The sequence below is a fragment of the Rhea pennata genome, chromosome 2 (genome assembly GCF_028389875.1).
Source record: "Rhea pennata isolate bPtePen1 chromosome 2, bPtePen1.pri, whole genome shotgun sequence".
In the NCBI taxonomy this organism is placed as follows: Eukaryota; Metazoa; Chordata; class Aves; order Rheiformes; family Rheidae; genus Rhea; species Rhea pennata.
Window position 1 is genome coordinate 129,382,615 of NC_084664.1, and position 14,423 is coordinate 129,397,037.

The 14,423-nt window shown below is 39.5% G+C and overlaps 1 protein-coding gene across 3 annotated transcripts in view; it reads right to left on the reverse strand.

Annotated features, from left to right (window-relative positions):
- Window positions 1–771: 771 nt before the first annotated feature.
- The window catches only part of FAM110B (family with sequence similarity 110 member B), a 111,189-nt gene continuing 97,537 nt past the window's right edge, over window positions 772–14,423 (reverse strand). For all 3 annotated transcript variants that reach the window (XM_062570349.1, XM_062570348.1, XM_062570347.1), the window contains one exon: window positions 772–3,634. In XM_062570349.1, the coding sequence (XP_062426333.1) occupies window positions 2,220–3,332 (1,113 nt within the window). In that variant the 5' untranslated portion in view covers window positions 3,333–3,634 and the 3' untranslated portion in view covers window positions 772–2,219. The remainder of the gene's footprint in view (window positions 3,635–14,423) is intronic.

Sequence of the window (14,423 nt, forward strand, 5' to 3'; positions counted from 1 at the left end):
CCTTAAAGCATTACTTTCATTGGCAAAATAGTCACTGAGCTGAGTAGAACTCACTATTGGAAAAATATGCTTGAAAAACCAGCATTATGTCAATGCCAACTGAAATCCATGGAGCTTAAAATATGTCACAAATGTGCCTGTAGTTGAAATATGTATCTCCTCATTTTTTGATCAAACTCGATGTTGTAGCCTTAAATCACAAAGCCACCTGTAGAAGGCAAAAAATATTCTCCTGAAAATGAAGATGTGGTGTTTTTTTCCCCCATACAGAGTAATTTTAAAACAAATAAAAGTTGATATAGGATAATTCCATAGTCAAAAATGAACGCATGGCTTTACATGACTACTAGCCTTGCCTGCCTCAGTTGTGGCTATCAGTAGAAAGCTGGGCTACAGGCACCTTAAGATAAAACCCGGCTTTGTAAAACATCTTTAATATTCAAATATATAAATAAGCACTACTGAAGAATGATTCAGAAGACTGCAGTGATTCATTATGAACAGATGCTATAAATGGGAATAGTAACATTGCTAGGTAAGGAAGAAGCAAGCTATTTTAGGAGTCCTGAAAATCTCTTCTAGTTCTTCAGACAGATCATGCTGCTATCGTTGCTTTTTAAAAATTATGTTCTGAAAAGCACTTTTCAGAAGAAACCTTTTACTGGAACTGTTATTTAACCAAGGCTTTCTACAGTACTAAAACACCCTGCAAGTGAGTTCCCGATATAGTTTAAGAATGGAAGGAGTAAAAAATGAGCAAAAACCCCACCATACCTGCACCAAGAGCTATTTATTAGCATAACACTCTTCCTTTTAAAGATTTCATAACAACTGAAGTATATACAAAGTCTTACAGCATTTACACAATAAAAAAAGTTTCCTATTAGCTGATGAAGTATAAGGTAGTGCTGCAATTTACTTTGAAGCGTGTTTACAATAATAATGAAGCAGACCACAGTACTTTCAACTTCTCTGCTACCACACCACAACTGCCAGTTGAAATGACAGTTAATTAAACCACTGGAAAGACAAAGATTGTCAAAAGATTTGTAACAGTTTGACCTGCAGCACTAACCATGGTAAGGAGAGGAGAGAGGGGAGAAAAAAAAGAAAGAAACAAGCTACATACTGTCATGTTTCTACACTTTCCTAGAGCTGTAACAAACTTTCACAGCCTTAGATATAACATATACAAGACAACATAATCACAATTTATAGGTCAGCTACTGAGTGTATTTACTTCTGTATAGGAGGCATTATATTGATATGGCTGTGTGTTTCCATTTTTGTTCATGAACTGTTCAAACAGGTCTACAAAAAATTAGAAGACAGCATGGAGTTGGTAGTCATGTGTTTTGACTGATAAAGGCATTCAATATCAGCTATAGGAGCTAATCATTCCTGTCAAAAGTTTAAGACCAGGAATCTTTGAATAAAAAAGTCCCCCACCCAAGACATTTTCATCTGTTGACTTTGACCTTCTTTAAACCTTTCCAACAGGGTAATATAAAGCCACTAAAATGCTTACCCCATACCAAATACAAGGCTCACTTAGTTTATGAGATGTCAAGCAGATTCACTAGACTACTGCTGCAAAACTGAGGGAGCTTACCTAGAAAATGAAAACTCTTACTGAACAGCCCCGTGCTACATGTAGGGACGTATATATTTTAACAAAAATGCAGCATTCTTTACCTTTCAGAAACAGTTTTACATGTGCCAGTAATCCACTTTCTGCAAAAGATCAGGCTGCTCTGCCGAGTGTTTTATGTCCAAATCTCTTATTTTGGCCAATGTTACTTTTATTTGCCCAAAGGGATTCTGATTCAACTTAGAAACTAGTAACAGCCGTTGACAATATCTGTATTAAGACAAAAAGTGACATAGAAAATCCACAAGGAACTACATAAATATCAAAGAAGTCATATAACCTTTCCATGTAAACACTTTTGATTATGCTGAAGCCCTAATTAGATTCTTGTCTTAAACTTTTGGCAGATAATGTGTACGCTTAGCCAGGCTTTGTAGTTAGTTATTGTTCAAGTGGAAGCCAGGTCAGTTCACATGTTGACAGGCATGCAACTTGAAAACATTGCACAACAAGCAACACAAAGAGATTTGAGAAGTGTACAAGACTTCAAGTAGACTTCACAACCCTTCACAACTGAATATTCACAGACAAAGATACAGTCCTTGCTTTTCCTCCTGTGGACTTCCTCTCACACGTGGGACACTTTCTGTGATTCTCTAGCTTGCTTGATGCTATACAACCACTTGATGATTCTGGCATTCCTCTCAATTGCAGAAATGCCGTATGGCACACGGTCATTGGCACTGTCATCATTTCTAAGGTCACTGTTGCTGTCCTGAGACTGTTCACAGTCTGAGCTAATCATGCTTGCGCTGCGAAAGTTGAGGGATATAATATCAGAATTAGCCCTTGCAAAATTTTCCATCCCAAGGTTTTCAAGCTCTTCAGGATCCAGTCCACAGTAGTTAAAGAATCGTTCAACATCTGCATCGACACGAAAGTATCTGTCGCTTAAGTCAGATTTCGATCGCTGTAGAGACGGTCTTCTACTAACTCCACATCCAGATTCGACCGTCTCAATCTCTGGGGATTTCAGGGTGGCAATGGCAGCGATTTTGGGTTTTGGAGGCAGAGGTGGGGCTGAACTACTGCAGGGTATTGCTTTTAAGGGCTTTGCATTAGTTACTTTCCTAATGTCTGAGGAGCTGTGAGAGACATGCAAGAAAGTCTCTGTCGACTGGTCTAGGAGCCTTCTGCTCACGTTGGAGCTGCTCTCCTGCGGGCTGCTGCGGCCCTGCGTGGGATAAACCTTCAACGATTCGGCGAACGAGTGTCGGTTCAATTCCGTCGAATCGGCTCTGTGGGGCGGCCAATTTCGCGAACTGTGTTTATGACCCGAGCCCGAGCTGGAGCCTTCGGAGCTGTTAATGATGTTTTTCAAAATCTCTAGTTTCAGGTTTTCTCTCTGGACACCGCTCTCAGTCTTTGCGTTGTTGTTGAACACTTTCAAGGTGGGGCTCCCCAGCGCCCGCTTGGCTGCGGGACACACCGGCGGCTTCGCCAGCACCGCCGGTTTCACAGGCTCCTGCTTGGCGTTGATGACCTCTTGGCTCTTGACATATTTTGCCTTATCAGCTTCTAGTCTCTCCACTGCACTTAGTCTTTTCGGATTAGGCTCTGCCTGCCTGCGAAAATAGTCGGGTCCTTTGTTCAGGATGCGAAGAGGGACGGCAGACGTGAAAGTGACGGCGGGACTGACGGGCTTCACCATGCTACCTGTCGGTAGTGTTTCTGTAGGCATGTTTGGTGGTCTTTCCCCCGCAGCCGTTTTGGATTCTTCTCTGGGATCTTCTAAATGCACGGTGTAGAAACATGTACATTAAGCACAATGAATAGCAGATGAATCCTGGAATCTGAGTGTCAGCAGCAGCGTCTCATCTCACAGCTCATTAAATAACACTGCGCTTCTCTTTTAAAGGCAGCCTTTGTGCAAAAAGGCCACCAGACACAAGTCCGTATTAGTCTGCTCCGCTGACTCCTTTCTTCTCGCTGAAAGATGTGGGAGTCTTGTCGTTTTCTTTGTGTTCCACTATAGGCAGCGATCTGAAACGCAAAATAACCAACCACATGTTAGCGTGAGCGTCTGACATCAGAGCTATAGCAACAGCCAAGTCCCGGCCCTCTCCCGGCGCCGGCCGGGTTACAGCTGCGGGCAGCGCAGAGGAGACGTGCCCGCAGACCTCTGCCGCCGGCACCAGCGCTCCTCTCTCCCGGTGCACCCTTACGCATTTTAAAAGAAATACGTTGCTTGTTATTTACAATCCAATTTTGGATTTAACAAAATTACACTAAAAAAAGAAAAAGAAAATCATCGAGATGCAGCTGTATGTTTCTGGAGGCGGATGGGGAAAGGGAAGCAAAACACATCAGTTCAGAGGATTAGAGCCATCTATTTCTTGAAGATCAGTGAAAGAGCATTTTCAAACTGCTGTCCAGGGCTTTGATTAGCTGATTTTTGTACATATTTTATCTCTAAACCCATAACACTTTATTCCTTTTGGGCAATATGCCCTGTAAATCTAAGAACATAAGTGCATTTTCCTTTTTTATTAAGTGTTCCAGAAAATGAGCTGGTCTAAAAAGTAAAGATCAATCGGAGACATGAAGCACTTCAAGTGCAATGCGCACACTTCATGATTAGTCTAATATAAATCCACAATTGAAACGTCTCACTGAAACCACACATTCCAGTTTAAAGTCTGTTTGAAATATTAGTCACTAAAGCGGTAGTGCTCCAGCAGTAAAGAAAGAATCAAATTGATCACCAGAATTTGGAAAATGCTTAGCAGGAAGAAAAAAAGTTTTGTTTTTTGAAGAGACACTTTGGGAGCACATAAAACATGCTGATTAGGCTAAAAAAAATCATATTTGCATTTGCATATAATTGTTCAAGTTTTCCACCAAGCACTAAATCTGAGTGAAGTTTACCTTTTGCTACATTACCTTAAGATGCTCTCACTTAACATTATTCATAGCATTAGATTTTGGACTGTTGTGACAATCTTATGAGTGTTTTAACATTTTTTTTTCCACATGAGGCACTGAAGGGCACTTATCAAGGAATCTACTTTTCAAGCTGTGATTTTAGCTAATGGAGCTCATTTACTTTATTACTGCCCCATTAATCTATGCTGCCCTTTTTAATATCCCATTTCTGCTATCACTGAATTCTTCAGGGAGAGAAAGAAGAGAAGCTTCTACTTTTTCACTCATCCTAAGGAAAGCAGAGCAGCATCCCTCCCAATGATGCTCCGCTTTAGCATACCTTTTAGTGCTGTATGTGCTCATCCATCTATATCCACCTTACTAATACAGGGTATGCCAATTACCTTCAAAAACCAAAAATCCAAATAAAGGTACACTTAACCCATACAAGAAAACAGCTTCAATTCCCAGAAACGCATGATATATACACCGAATATTCCCTCCAAATCATTCATGGTCAAAACAAGCAAATAAAATATATAAAAGCTATAATGAGATTATAGGGAAAAGCTGAGCTTTCTCCTACAGGCTTACGGCAACAAGTATTCTTCAAATACAAACTAACATATTTAGGTGAGTGATAAACCAGACGTGCATTCAGTGTAATTGAAAGGGTAGTGAAATGTTAATTAAGCTTCCCTCTTTCAATGTTGCTTTATAAATCCTACTGCTAACTCCTCAGTAGTTTGACTTCCTGAATTTTAACTAAGTCTTTCTGGAAAAAAAAAATAAATAAAGCTCTCTTTCCCCATTAGAATCAATATATTTATTGACACTACTATTTCAAAGTTAGAGTATCAAATTTCCAAATGTACAGAGGACAGTTCCAAAATGCACCTGCCCATGCACATTTCCATTCTGCACACACAAATCTAATCTCTCCACATCACCAGGTCAGAGCTTAACTGCTACAGTGCTTATAAAAATACCTGACTGCTGTGTATATTTGGTATTTATGTGCATAAATCAAATATACAAGTACAATGGCTGTGTCAAGACTGGGGAAAAAAAGCAAACAACAAAAAATAATTTTCTGTACCAAAACACCACTTTCACCCAAATGTGTTAATGCCACTTAAATAAGCTACAACTTTCTGTTTCCTTCTTAGCCATTGTCACTAAAGGTCACCACGGTACTGCCTCAGAAGACTGCCTGCCAACTCCATTCTCCTCTTGGGGGAGCTCAGCAAAGGACTGCGGATAGAAACTGTGGGAACCAAAGCATCAGCCTCAACACTGCTTTTGGAAGCCTTTACCCACCACTTAACTTCCTTGCTCAGGAAAGCCCTCATCAATGCCAGGCAGCATTGCTTAGAAGGCGAACCAGTCATGTTGGCTTCAATGTCATGCTTAAGAAAAAAGAAAAGGAGAAACCCATGGCACATACACATTCATCTCAGAGAACAAGAATGCTTGCTTGTAAGCATGTGTGGGGATAAGCTAAGAGCACTGACTCTGAAGTCAACGGAAATATGCATTCATTGTCAATGAAAGGAATATTCTCATGCCTTAAGCTTTGCATGAGACTTAAGGCAGAGAAAAAATCCAAGGTCTGATGAGAAGTCAGGGCAGGAACACTCAGCCAGGCTAGTACAGCGAGCTCGCAGAGTGACTACCAGGGGCTTCCACAGCAAGATGTGCAGGCTCGGTCCTGCGGGGCTGCTGATTAAAGTTAAGGTCCATCCAGCTACAGAAAAGAGTAAGAGAGAGCTCTGTCCGCTGTTTAAATTGTCCTATTTCACTGAGGTCCTATATTCACATATCACAAGAAAGTTTATTCAATATTCACTCTCAGAGAGCTAGAAATTATTAAGTAGATACCACTAGGTAAGAAAGTGAGATGAAAAAGAGAATGCATGTAATATGTTAATGAAACAACTTCTGCTGCCATTGCCAGCGATGACTGTAGCCTAATTCTGCTCTTGCTAGTGCGAGAAGTTAACACAACCGCTGTCAGCTTCTCTATTGCCCACAGGCACCTGAAACACAGCACTGAAGCTATGAACGCCTTGTTCCTCATTAATTTCATTGCTAATGCAAAAGGCTAAGCAGCAGCAGCACTGCAGTGTGGTCTCAGGAAGACAAACTCTGTCATTTAGTATCCAGCTGTGAAAAATCTTCATTGCAGCACTAGGGGTAGAAATGGCTTTCTTTTGGTTTGAATTCCAAAATAAACTCAAGGCTTACTTACCTTTAGTTTACACTCTGGACAGCTCTAGTACCTGTTTTGCACTACAGAAATTCAGAGGCAAATAGAATACAGAAATGCAGCAATTTTCCCCACCTACTCCAAGAAATGTATAAAATATACTGGGGGCCTAAAAACATTCCTTATACTCTGATAATTTCCGTTACATCCAAATGCCTATTCCATAGGTATAATTCTTCCATGGACTTGGCTGCATTTTACTGGATTCATTGGGGATTTTCATTATTGATCTTCCTTACAATAATCACTAGACTTAGAAGATCTATTATTTAAAATAAAACAAAACTAAAAACACAGATTCAAATACAGTTCATTTTAATACTATACATCTATTAATGAACTTTCCTAAAATTCACACTAACTGTGCTCTTCAGCATCCAAGGATTGTTACAGAGCTGCTAAGTAGAATACAAAAATATAAAAAGGGGTAGAAAGTTTCTGCTTTATTAAAGCTGTATTTTCAGCCAGACACATTGATTCAGGATTCCTCCGTGATAGCAGCGCAGATCCAAAGCACTTACTCATTATAGGCATCATACTCCAATAATTGTCAGGTCAGCAACATGTTTGTCAGATATTCACATTAAATAACAGACTCACTATCTGCATGACTTAGGGGAACACAATACGGCCTCCAGCAGCAGCAGTTATATAACAAATTGCAAATAAATTCCATATAAAATATTCTTTTCTTGATTTAAAGGTGGCAGATCAGAAAGAAATAAACAATGCCAAGACTTTGGAATTATAGTTCCCGTATATTCTAAATTTCAAAAATCTGCAAATTTAAGCTAAATTTATGAACTGGTCAGACTAGCAAGTATTTCTAGAATTATTATTAATACAGTATTATTGTACAATACTTGTGTTTTTTTTTTCTCCTATATAAAATCGCTTTCTGAACACAAATTGAATGATGCTGATAGTACCGAATGCATTTCCTTCCCTGTTTGCCTTGTGGGTCCTGCACCTTGGCAAAGTTTCAACCAGTGTTTCCTAAAAGTATACTCACAAGAGCACTATATTTCAGTAATATTAAAAGTTACAGTACGGCAACAAAAAACAACAGTGAAAGTCTTGCTCAAATGAAATAAGTGGAATTTTTGCTCTTGACTTCAGTGGGGACAGGTTCACCCAGCTGATGACTAAGCTGAAGCTGATGCTCTTAATTCATTCCTCTGAAACAGTGGATCAAAGATTTGTACAGGAGATGGGATGAAACACAGTGGATAAATATAATGAAGGCTGACAGCCTTTACTCTGCTCTCCTTGCTATTTTAAAAGCCTGTGTCAATTTTATTTTCCAGATGGTAAAATGTAACTACCACAACCTCAAGATGCACCATAAATTTCACATAAATTCAAGCACAAGTAATCACCAAATGATCTCAATGGGACTCAAAAAAAAAAAAAAGAAAAAGAAAAATCACAAAGTGAAATTGGCATAAGAACATAATATACAGACAAAAAATATCAGGATCTATGAATGACTGGCGTCATTATGAAGAAGCTTTGTTAATTGTTTCAATAAATCCTATAAATGAGGACTTCATGGAGAATGACTTCAACAGGTCTATGATTAAAGTACATTAATGTGCATGATTAAAACTCATATATGCCCCTCTGGGGATAATTATCAGTTTAGCTCTGACACACAGCTTATTCTACCAAGTTTAAAAATACAGGCTAAGCCTAAATAAACCAGAGTTAAATTGACATAAGATAATCCACATATAGACTGGTAACAGTATTATATTTTTGAAACCAATTTTAGATAAACATGTGCATAGGTGTAGACAAGGCCTCACTTAATACTAGCTGTCAAGATAAAGCAGGAGGAGATGGAATAATCTTTGCGATCTACCATGACTCAAAATACTAATCAAAGTGCTGATTTTCAGCTGTGCTAACCTTACAGAACATACCAGTGAACAATAAATGAACAGCAATATTTCTTCATGGGGAAGCTTAGGTCTTCAAAAGGTCATCAAATGTGTGACACACAGTGACCTAAAACCAGGAGCAGCAGAACTAAGTGTAACTGGGAAGTTTCCATCAAACAGGAAGGTAGTAACTCTGGCACAAGCTGCACCACTTTGCATTGCTGATGTATTATAATGAAGAGCTTAAATGCAACTGGTTTTAGCTTTGTAAAGGTTTGTGAAGACGAACTGTACGATGGCCTGATATCACATATATGCTAGCCTTGTTTTACTCTTATATTGCCCTCAAAGACAGCTGTTAATCTTGCATGCTAAGTATTGTTGCAAAATTTAGTAAACTGGTAAGCCTGCACAAGAAAAACTTCTTGCAAGATAAAATTTTCCATTACCAAAACACTGGCCACCATTTAATGCTTTCTGTTTTCCTGTGCAGTTAAATCTGAGATTTTCAAAACAGTGACAACCTATCTATAAATGCTAAAATATATGGAAATAGCTGCTGAAAAAAAATCACGTACATAGAAATGTCTCAAAAGCAGCAAAGCAACTTAGCAGATATACTTACATTTTGCATCTCTAATGTATGCATGCTTACTTTTTATCAGGAGCTGCACAGAGACATCTCTTCAAAAGGAAAATCTTCAGAAAGTATTCTGTGTCTTTTTAGTTATTAAATCCTCCACCATTAACTTTTCTACCCAACAGCCATAAACTACTTACAGTAACACTTGCTTCTGGGTAAATACCATCCTACAGATGGCTCTCCAACACGAAAATTGTGATTTCTTTAAAAGGGCTTAGAGAGCTGCACTCAAGAAAAAAAGAAAAAAAAAAAGGAAAAAAGAAACAGGAAAGGGCCTAAACTAAGGCCTACTATGAAACTTGTCACATTTGTAGCTCTAGCTTTTTGTGACTACTACTTCTATCTCAGTGTATATTTTATCAGAATGAGTACCTGAACACTCTGCAGACCTTTGGGAAACATCCTTACCACTTGCACGTCTGCCAGTGCTCGTGTTCCTATGCCTAGGCTACTTCTACTCTTTTAATCCTGTTATTTCTCCATACCCATCGCACTTCAAGTTTATATCCTCCTCTCTACAACAGTATCAGAGTCCTGAGTTTATCCCATGATCTCCCAGGCTGATAAAACCTCCCCAGGATCCTCTCTGTGCTTGCAGAAATCAATGCAGACCCCCTCTTCACCGAGTGTTCAGCCCCTGTGGTCCATAACACATCGGAGTTCCTCAGATGTTCAGCTGCCTTCTGCCAGGTTTTCAGAGGTTTCATCTGTCTTTTCTCAAAAAAGCAGACCAAATTCTTAACTTTCTGCTCCTTTATCACTTTCTTGTTAAAGAATTTCCCTAATCCATCAACCAGTTTTTGCAAGGAGCAGTAACTCCTGCTCAGTTCTGGTTAAAGGAATGGTGGGATCTAGACTACTCATCTTCTTTCTTCTCCTCCTTCAATAGAAGGAGACAGCAACTTGGGTCTCCTTGCCTCTGGCAGCTGTCCTTTAAAGTCATGCTTGGATTCTGCATCCCTGAAAACTATTCATTTCTCTGGCAGTAGCATTTTCAATGTGTAACAAAAATAATTAATTGGCTAGCTTTGTGTCATCCTTGCATACCAGAAGAAAACAGAGGGAGGTAGAAAAACAAAACATTTTCAATTATGAAACTGAACAAGTATTTTACAGGGAACACTATTCATTTTAATTCATATCTAAAATCTGTGATAATTCCTTACAAGTCCATTTTAAGTGAACCATATTTAAAGATTTTCTCAAATCTTTGAGTGTTCCGTATGTAATAGCTTCAGTAGAAACCGTGTGTTAGCGAAGCAGGAAATCAGAATCTTTTATCTGCAAAAATGCAGAGAAACATCCTTGTTTTCCTACTTCTACTTGGATAAGCCATTTCAGTAGTGGGATTTACATACTCCACACATCAGTTACCAGCGCAACCACCTGCTGAAGTCTGATATTCTGCCCAGCACAGAACAACAGAAGCAGAAGTGCCACCAGTAATTAGGCAGCTGGGAAACAGCTCTGTAACTTCTGAAACATCCGTTGCCAAAAATCTGATCATCATTAACTCAGCTACATTTTCATTGCAACATTTTTTAAATTGCCAATTCTGAACTGCTTAACAGTCTGAGGTAAACTAAACATAGTCCTAAATTAAATCCTAAATCCATTAAACATCTGAAAAGCTGTATGAATGTTAAAGAACACAGCGCACTTATCACCAGCTCACCTAAGAGATCAGATTAATTCTTAATTTATATAATGGAGTTAGCGCTAAAATAGTGATCAGAGTTTAATAGTCAATATAGGAAATGGAAGAATGTCTTCCTACGCACATAGATGTGGAAGCACTCAAAAAAAATCAAGAAAACAGTTTTATATAAAGTGAAAAATATAATTTTCAAAATGAAAGATACTTAATACGTTATTTTAAACACACAGTGTGTCTACCAACACGTCCCTTGAAACTAATGACTTGAAGACCCATAATCAGGGAACATGAGTATGTAGGAGAGAAGTGATGCCCAGAGGAACAGGACCCTTGGACATACTGCATACGTCTGCTGCTCAGTATTGGTGCAGACCTATCATTTCTACTAATGGGCATACACACAGCTCTCTGAGCCTAATTCCCAAGAAAGCTCGAGAGGAACTAGAAATTTCCTTGCCCATCCAGCTCATTCAACAGTGCCTTATCCTGTAGGTATCTTCTCAGCACATTGCAGACCCCCAAAATGCAGTTAGGGATGACAAGGAGGTCACAAGATATAACAGCTTTTCCTCTGCTTGCTTTGGAGCACAGACTAGAAGCAGCCCTCCATGGCAAATGCTCCAAGCACTAGGCTAAAACATAACTGGAGACACCAGCACTCCTGTTCAAAGGGTTCCACTTTTTTAAAAAAATATTTGCAAGCTTTCTTTAAATTAAGGGAAGAATGAAAAAAGCCCACATAGGATACTTGGCTAGGAAACTGGTGCTGCTCCAATGTGTTTTAAAGAAATTTCTAGGAAGTACAACAGTTTCAGCTGAGAAGATGTAGGAAGATCGACTTAACACCCAGTAGCCTGCTAACTTGGGTTCTCCCTTAAAAGGTGGGAAATATGCCTCAGTTCAGCAGACCGGGGGTTTGATCCAGTCTCTCACCTGTCAGAGAAGTGCAGTAATTTCTGACCTCATGATCAGAAATGAGCAGCTGCTGCCATTGCTAGCTGTTCCAGTTTTGTGGGAAAGAAAAGATTTGCCAGACTCTCAAAAAGGCAACCCCTTCGAAATCTCAATTTGCTGTGTTTATAGTATATTTCAATAAATATACTTTGAGAAAGTTTTTAGAAAACTGTTAACAATGAGGGATACCTTAAAGGAACATAATCTCACAGTTATAAACAGATTTAAGAAATAACAATAAATCTGCAATGAAAATATCTGCACCTAGACATTCCCTGCAGTTACTAATCCTGTAGAACTCCAGAAATGTTCAAGTGAACTAAGACCCCAAAATAAATAAATATAGCCCAGAAAAGAAAAACAAACTCAATTTATATTATGAAAAGCACAAAATAAAGTATATCAGATTTAATGTTTCCTCTCCTTTCACTATTAAGAGATTTAATTAGAAAGAGGAACTTTTAAAAATATCTATTTTTAAATTTGCCAAAGCTTAATAGCCTTTTCAAAGTTTCTTACTCTTTCTGAAAAATACATTTAGAAGAAATAGTTCACAAATACATGTCCTATTTCTTATAATACTTATACTTACTAGAGTAAGACTTTTAATAGGTAGTTCAGTAGGCACAGTTAAAAACTAGGCATGTTAAAATCAACAGTAATCCAAAAATAGTAATGTTAACCCAGAGCGCAAAGTGGGTCTGACTCTGACAATTGAAGACTTTCGCAAAGAACTGCATGTCACTCTTCTGACTAGCTGTGGGGTGCTGCTTGTCAAACCTCTGTGTACTAAAGATCTTTTTTGTAACATGAGATATTACCGCAGTAACACCAGGCCTGGCTACTCAAAAATAACTTCCATACTTTAATTTTTCAAGGCTATTTCTAACCATCTAAACTTTAAATACATGAAATAGTCTACATTCATGTTTTCTTAAACAAACGTATTACAAAAGTTTTGACTCCCTAAGCACAGATGAAGACTAATGATCTTTAATTGTTTTTTTTTTTTTTTTTTTTTTTTTTTTTTTTTTTTTTTTTTTTTTTTTTTAACACAAATGATTTGCAGGTTGCACTGCAACATTCAGAGCAACTCAGTGAATAGTATCTTTTATTTCTGAATGGCACGGATATGTTTTTCATAGATAGGATGACACTGTCCCATATCACATGATAGCTCATTCTCCTTTTCTCCAGCATCAAGTCTAAGGAGTAAGTTAAGAAAAAAAATAAAAGGAGTGCATATCATTATGTTTTGAAGACATGTATGTCTCGAAGTAGATGGTTAAAGATACCAGTTGTGGCTCTGGAACACAATGCCATTGCAGTTTAACTCTCTAGTGTTACTACAATATGTTGCAATCAATATGATGTGCCTGTATAATCCAAGACAAATAACATTTTATACATGCATGGCATAATCACACATTTGTGTGTGCAGCCTCTCAGACGACACTGGGAGCCTTCACTCTTTTCAAGCTATTAGAATGTTTCAAGCCTATTTTCTACTTAACTGCTATACTAGAAATATGTGCCCACAGACTACAAGTTAAAACTACAGATCTTCACAAACTGAAAGAGATATGCAGTTAGCTGCTAGTTAAAGAGTATCACAGAATGGTTGAAGTTGGAAGGGACCTCTGGAGATCATCTAGTCCAACCCCCCTGCTCAAGCACCTAGAGCATGTTAGAGTTGCATCCAGGCAGGCCTTGAATATCTCCAGAGAAGGAGACTCCACAACCTCTCTGGGCAACCTGGTCCAGTGCTCCATCACTCTCACAGTGAAGAAATTCCCCCTCACGGTCAGGCAGAACTTCCTGTGTTTCAGTTTATGTCCATTGCCTCTTGTCCTGTCGCACGGGACAACTGAAAAGAGTTTGTCCCCGTCCCCTTGACACCCTCCCTTCAGGTACTTGTACACATTGATAAGATCCCCCCTCAGTCTTCTCTTCCCCAGGCTGAAGAGGCCCCTCTTCCTCACAGGGCAGGTGCTCCAGCCCTTGGATCATCTTTGTAGCCCTACGCTGGACTCTCTCCAGTAGCTCCTTGTTTCTCTTGTCCCAGGGAGCCCACAACCGGACACAGGACTCGAGATGAGGCCTCCCCAGTGCTGAGCAGAGGGGCAGGATCACCTCCCTCCACCTGCTGGCAACACTCTTCCTAATGCACCCCAGGACACCATTGGCTTTCTTGGCCACAAGGGCACATTCCTGGCTCATGGTCAACTTGTCATCTACCAGCACTCCCAGGGGCGTTCTCTGCAGAGCTGTTCTCCAGAAGGTCAGCCCCCAGCCTGTACTGGTGCATGGAGTTACTTTTCCCTAGGTCCAGGACCCTGCACTTGCCCTTGTGGAACCTCAGGAGGTTCCTCTCCGCCCAACTCTCCAGCCTGTCCAGGTCTCTCTGAATGGCAGCACAGCCCTCGGATGTTATCAGCCACTCCTCCCAGCTTGGTAGCATCAGCAAACTTGCTGAGGAGGCACTCTGTCCCCTCATCCAG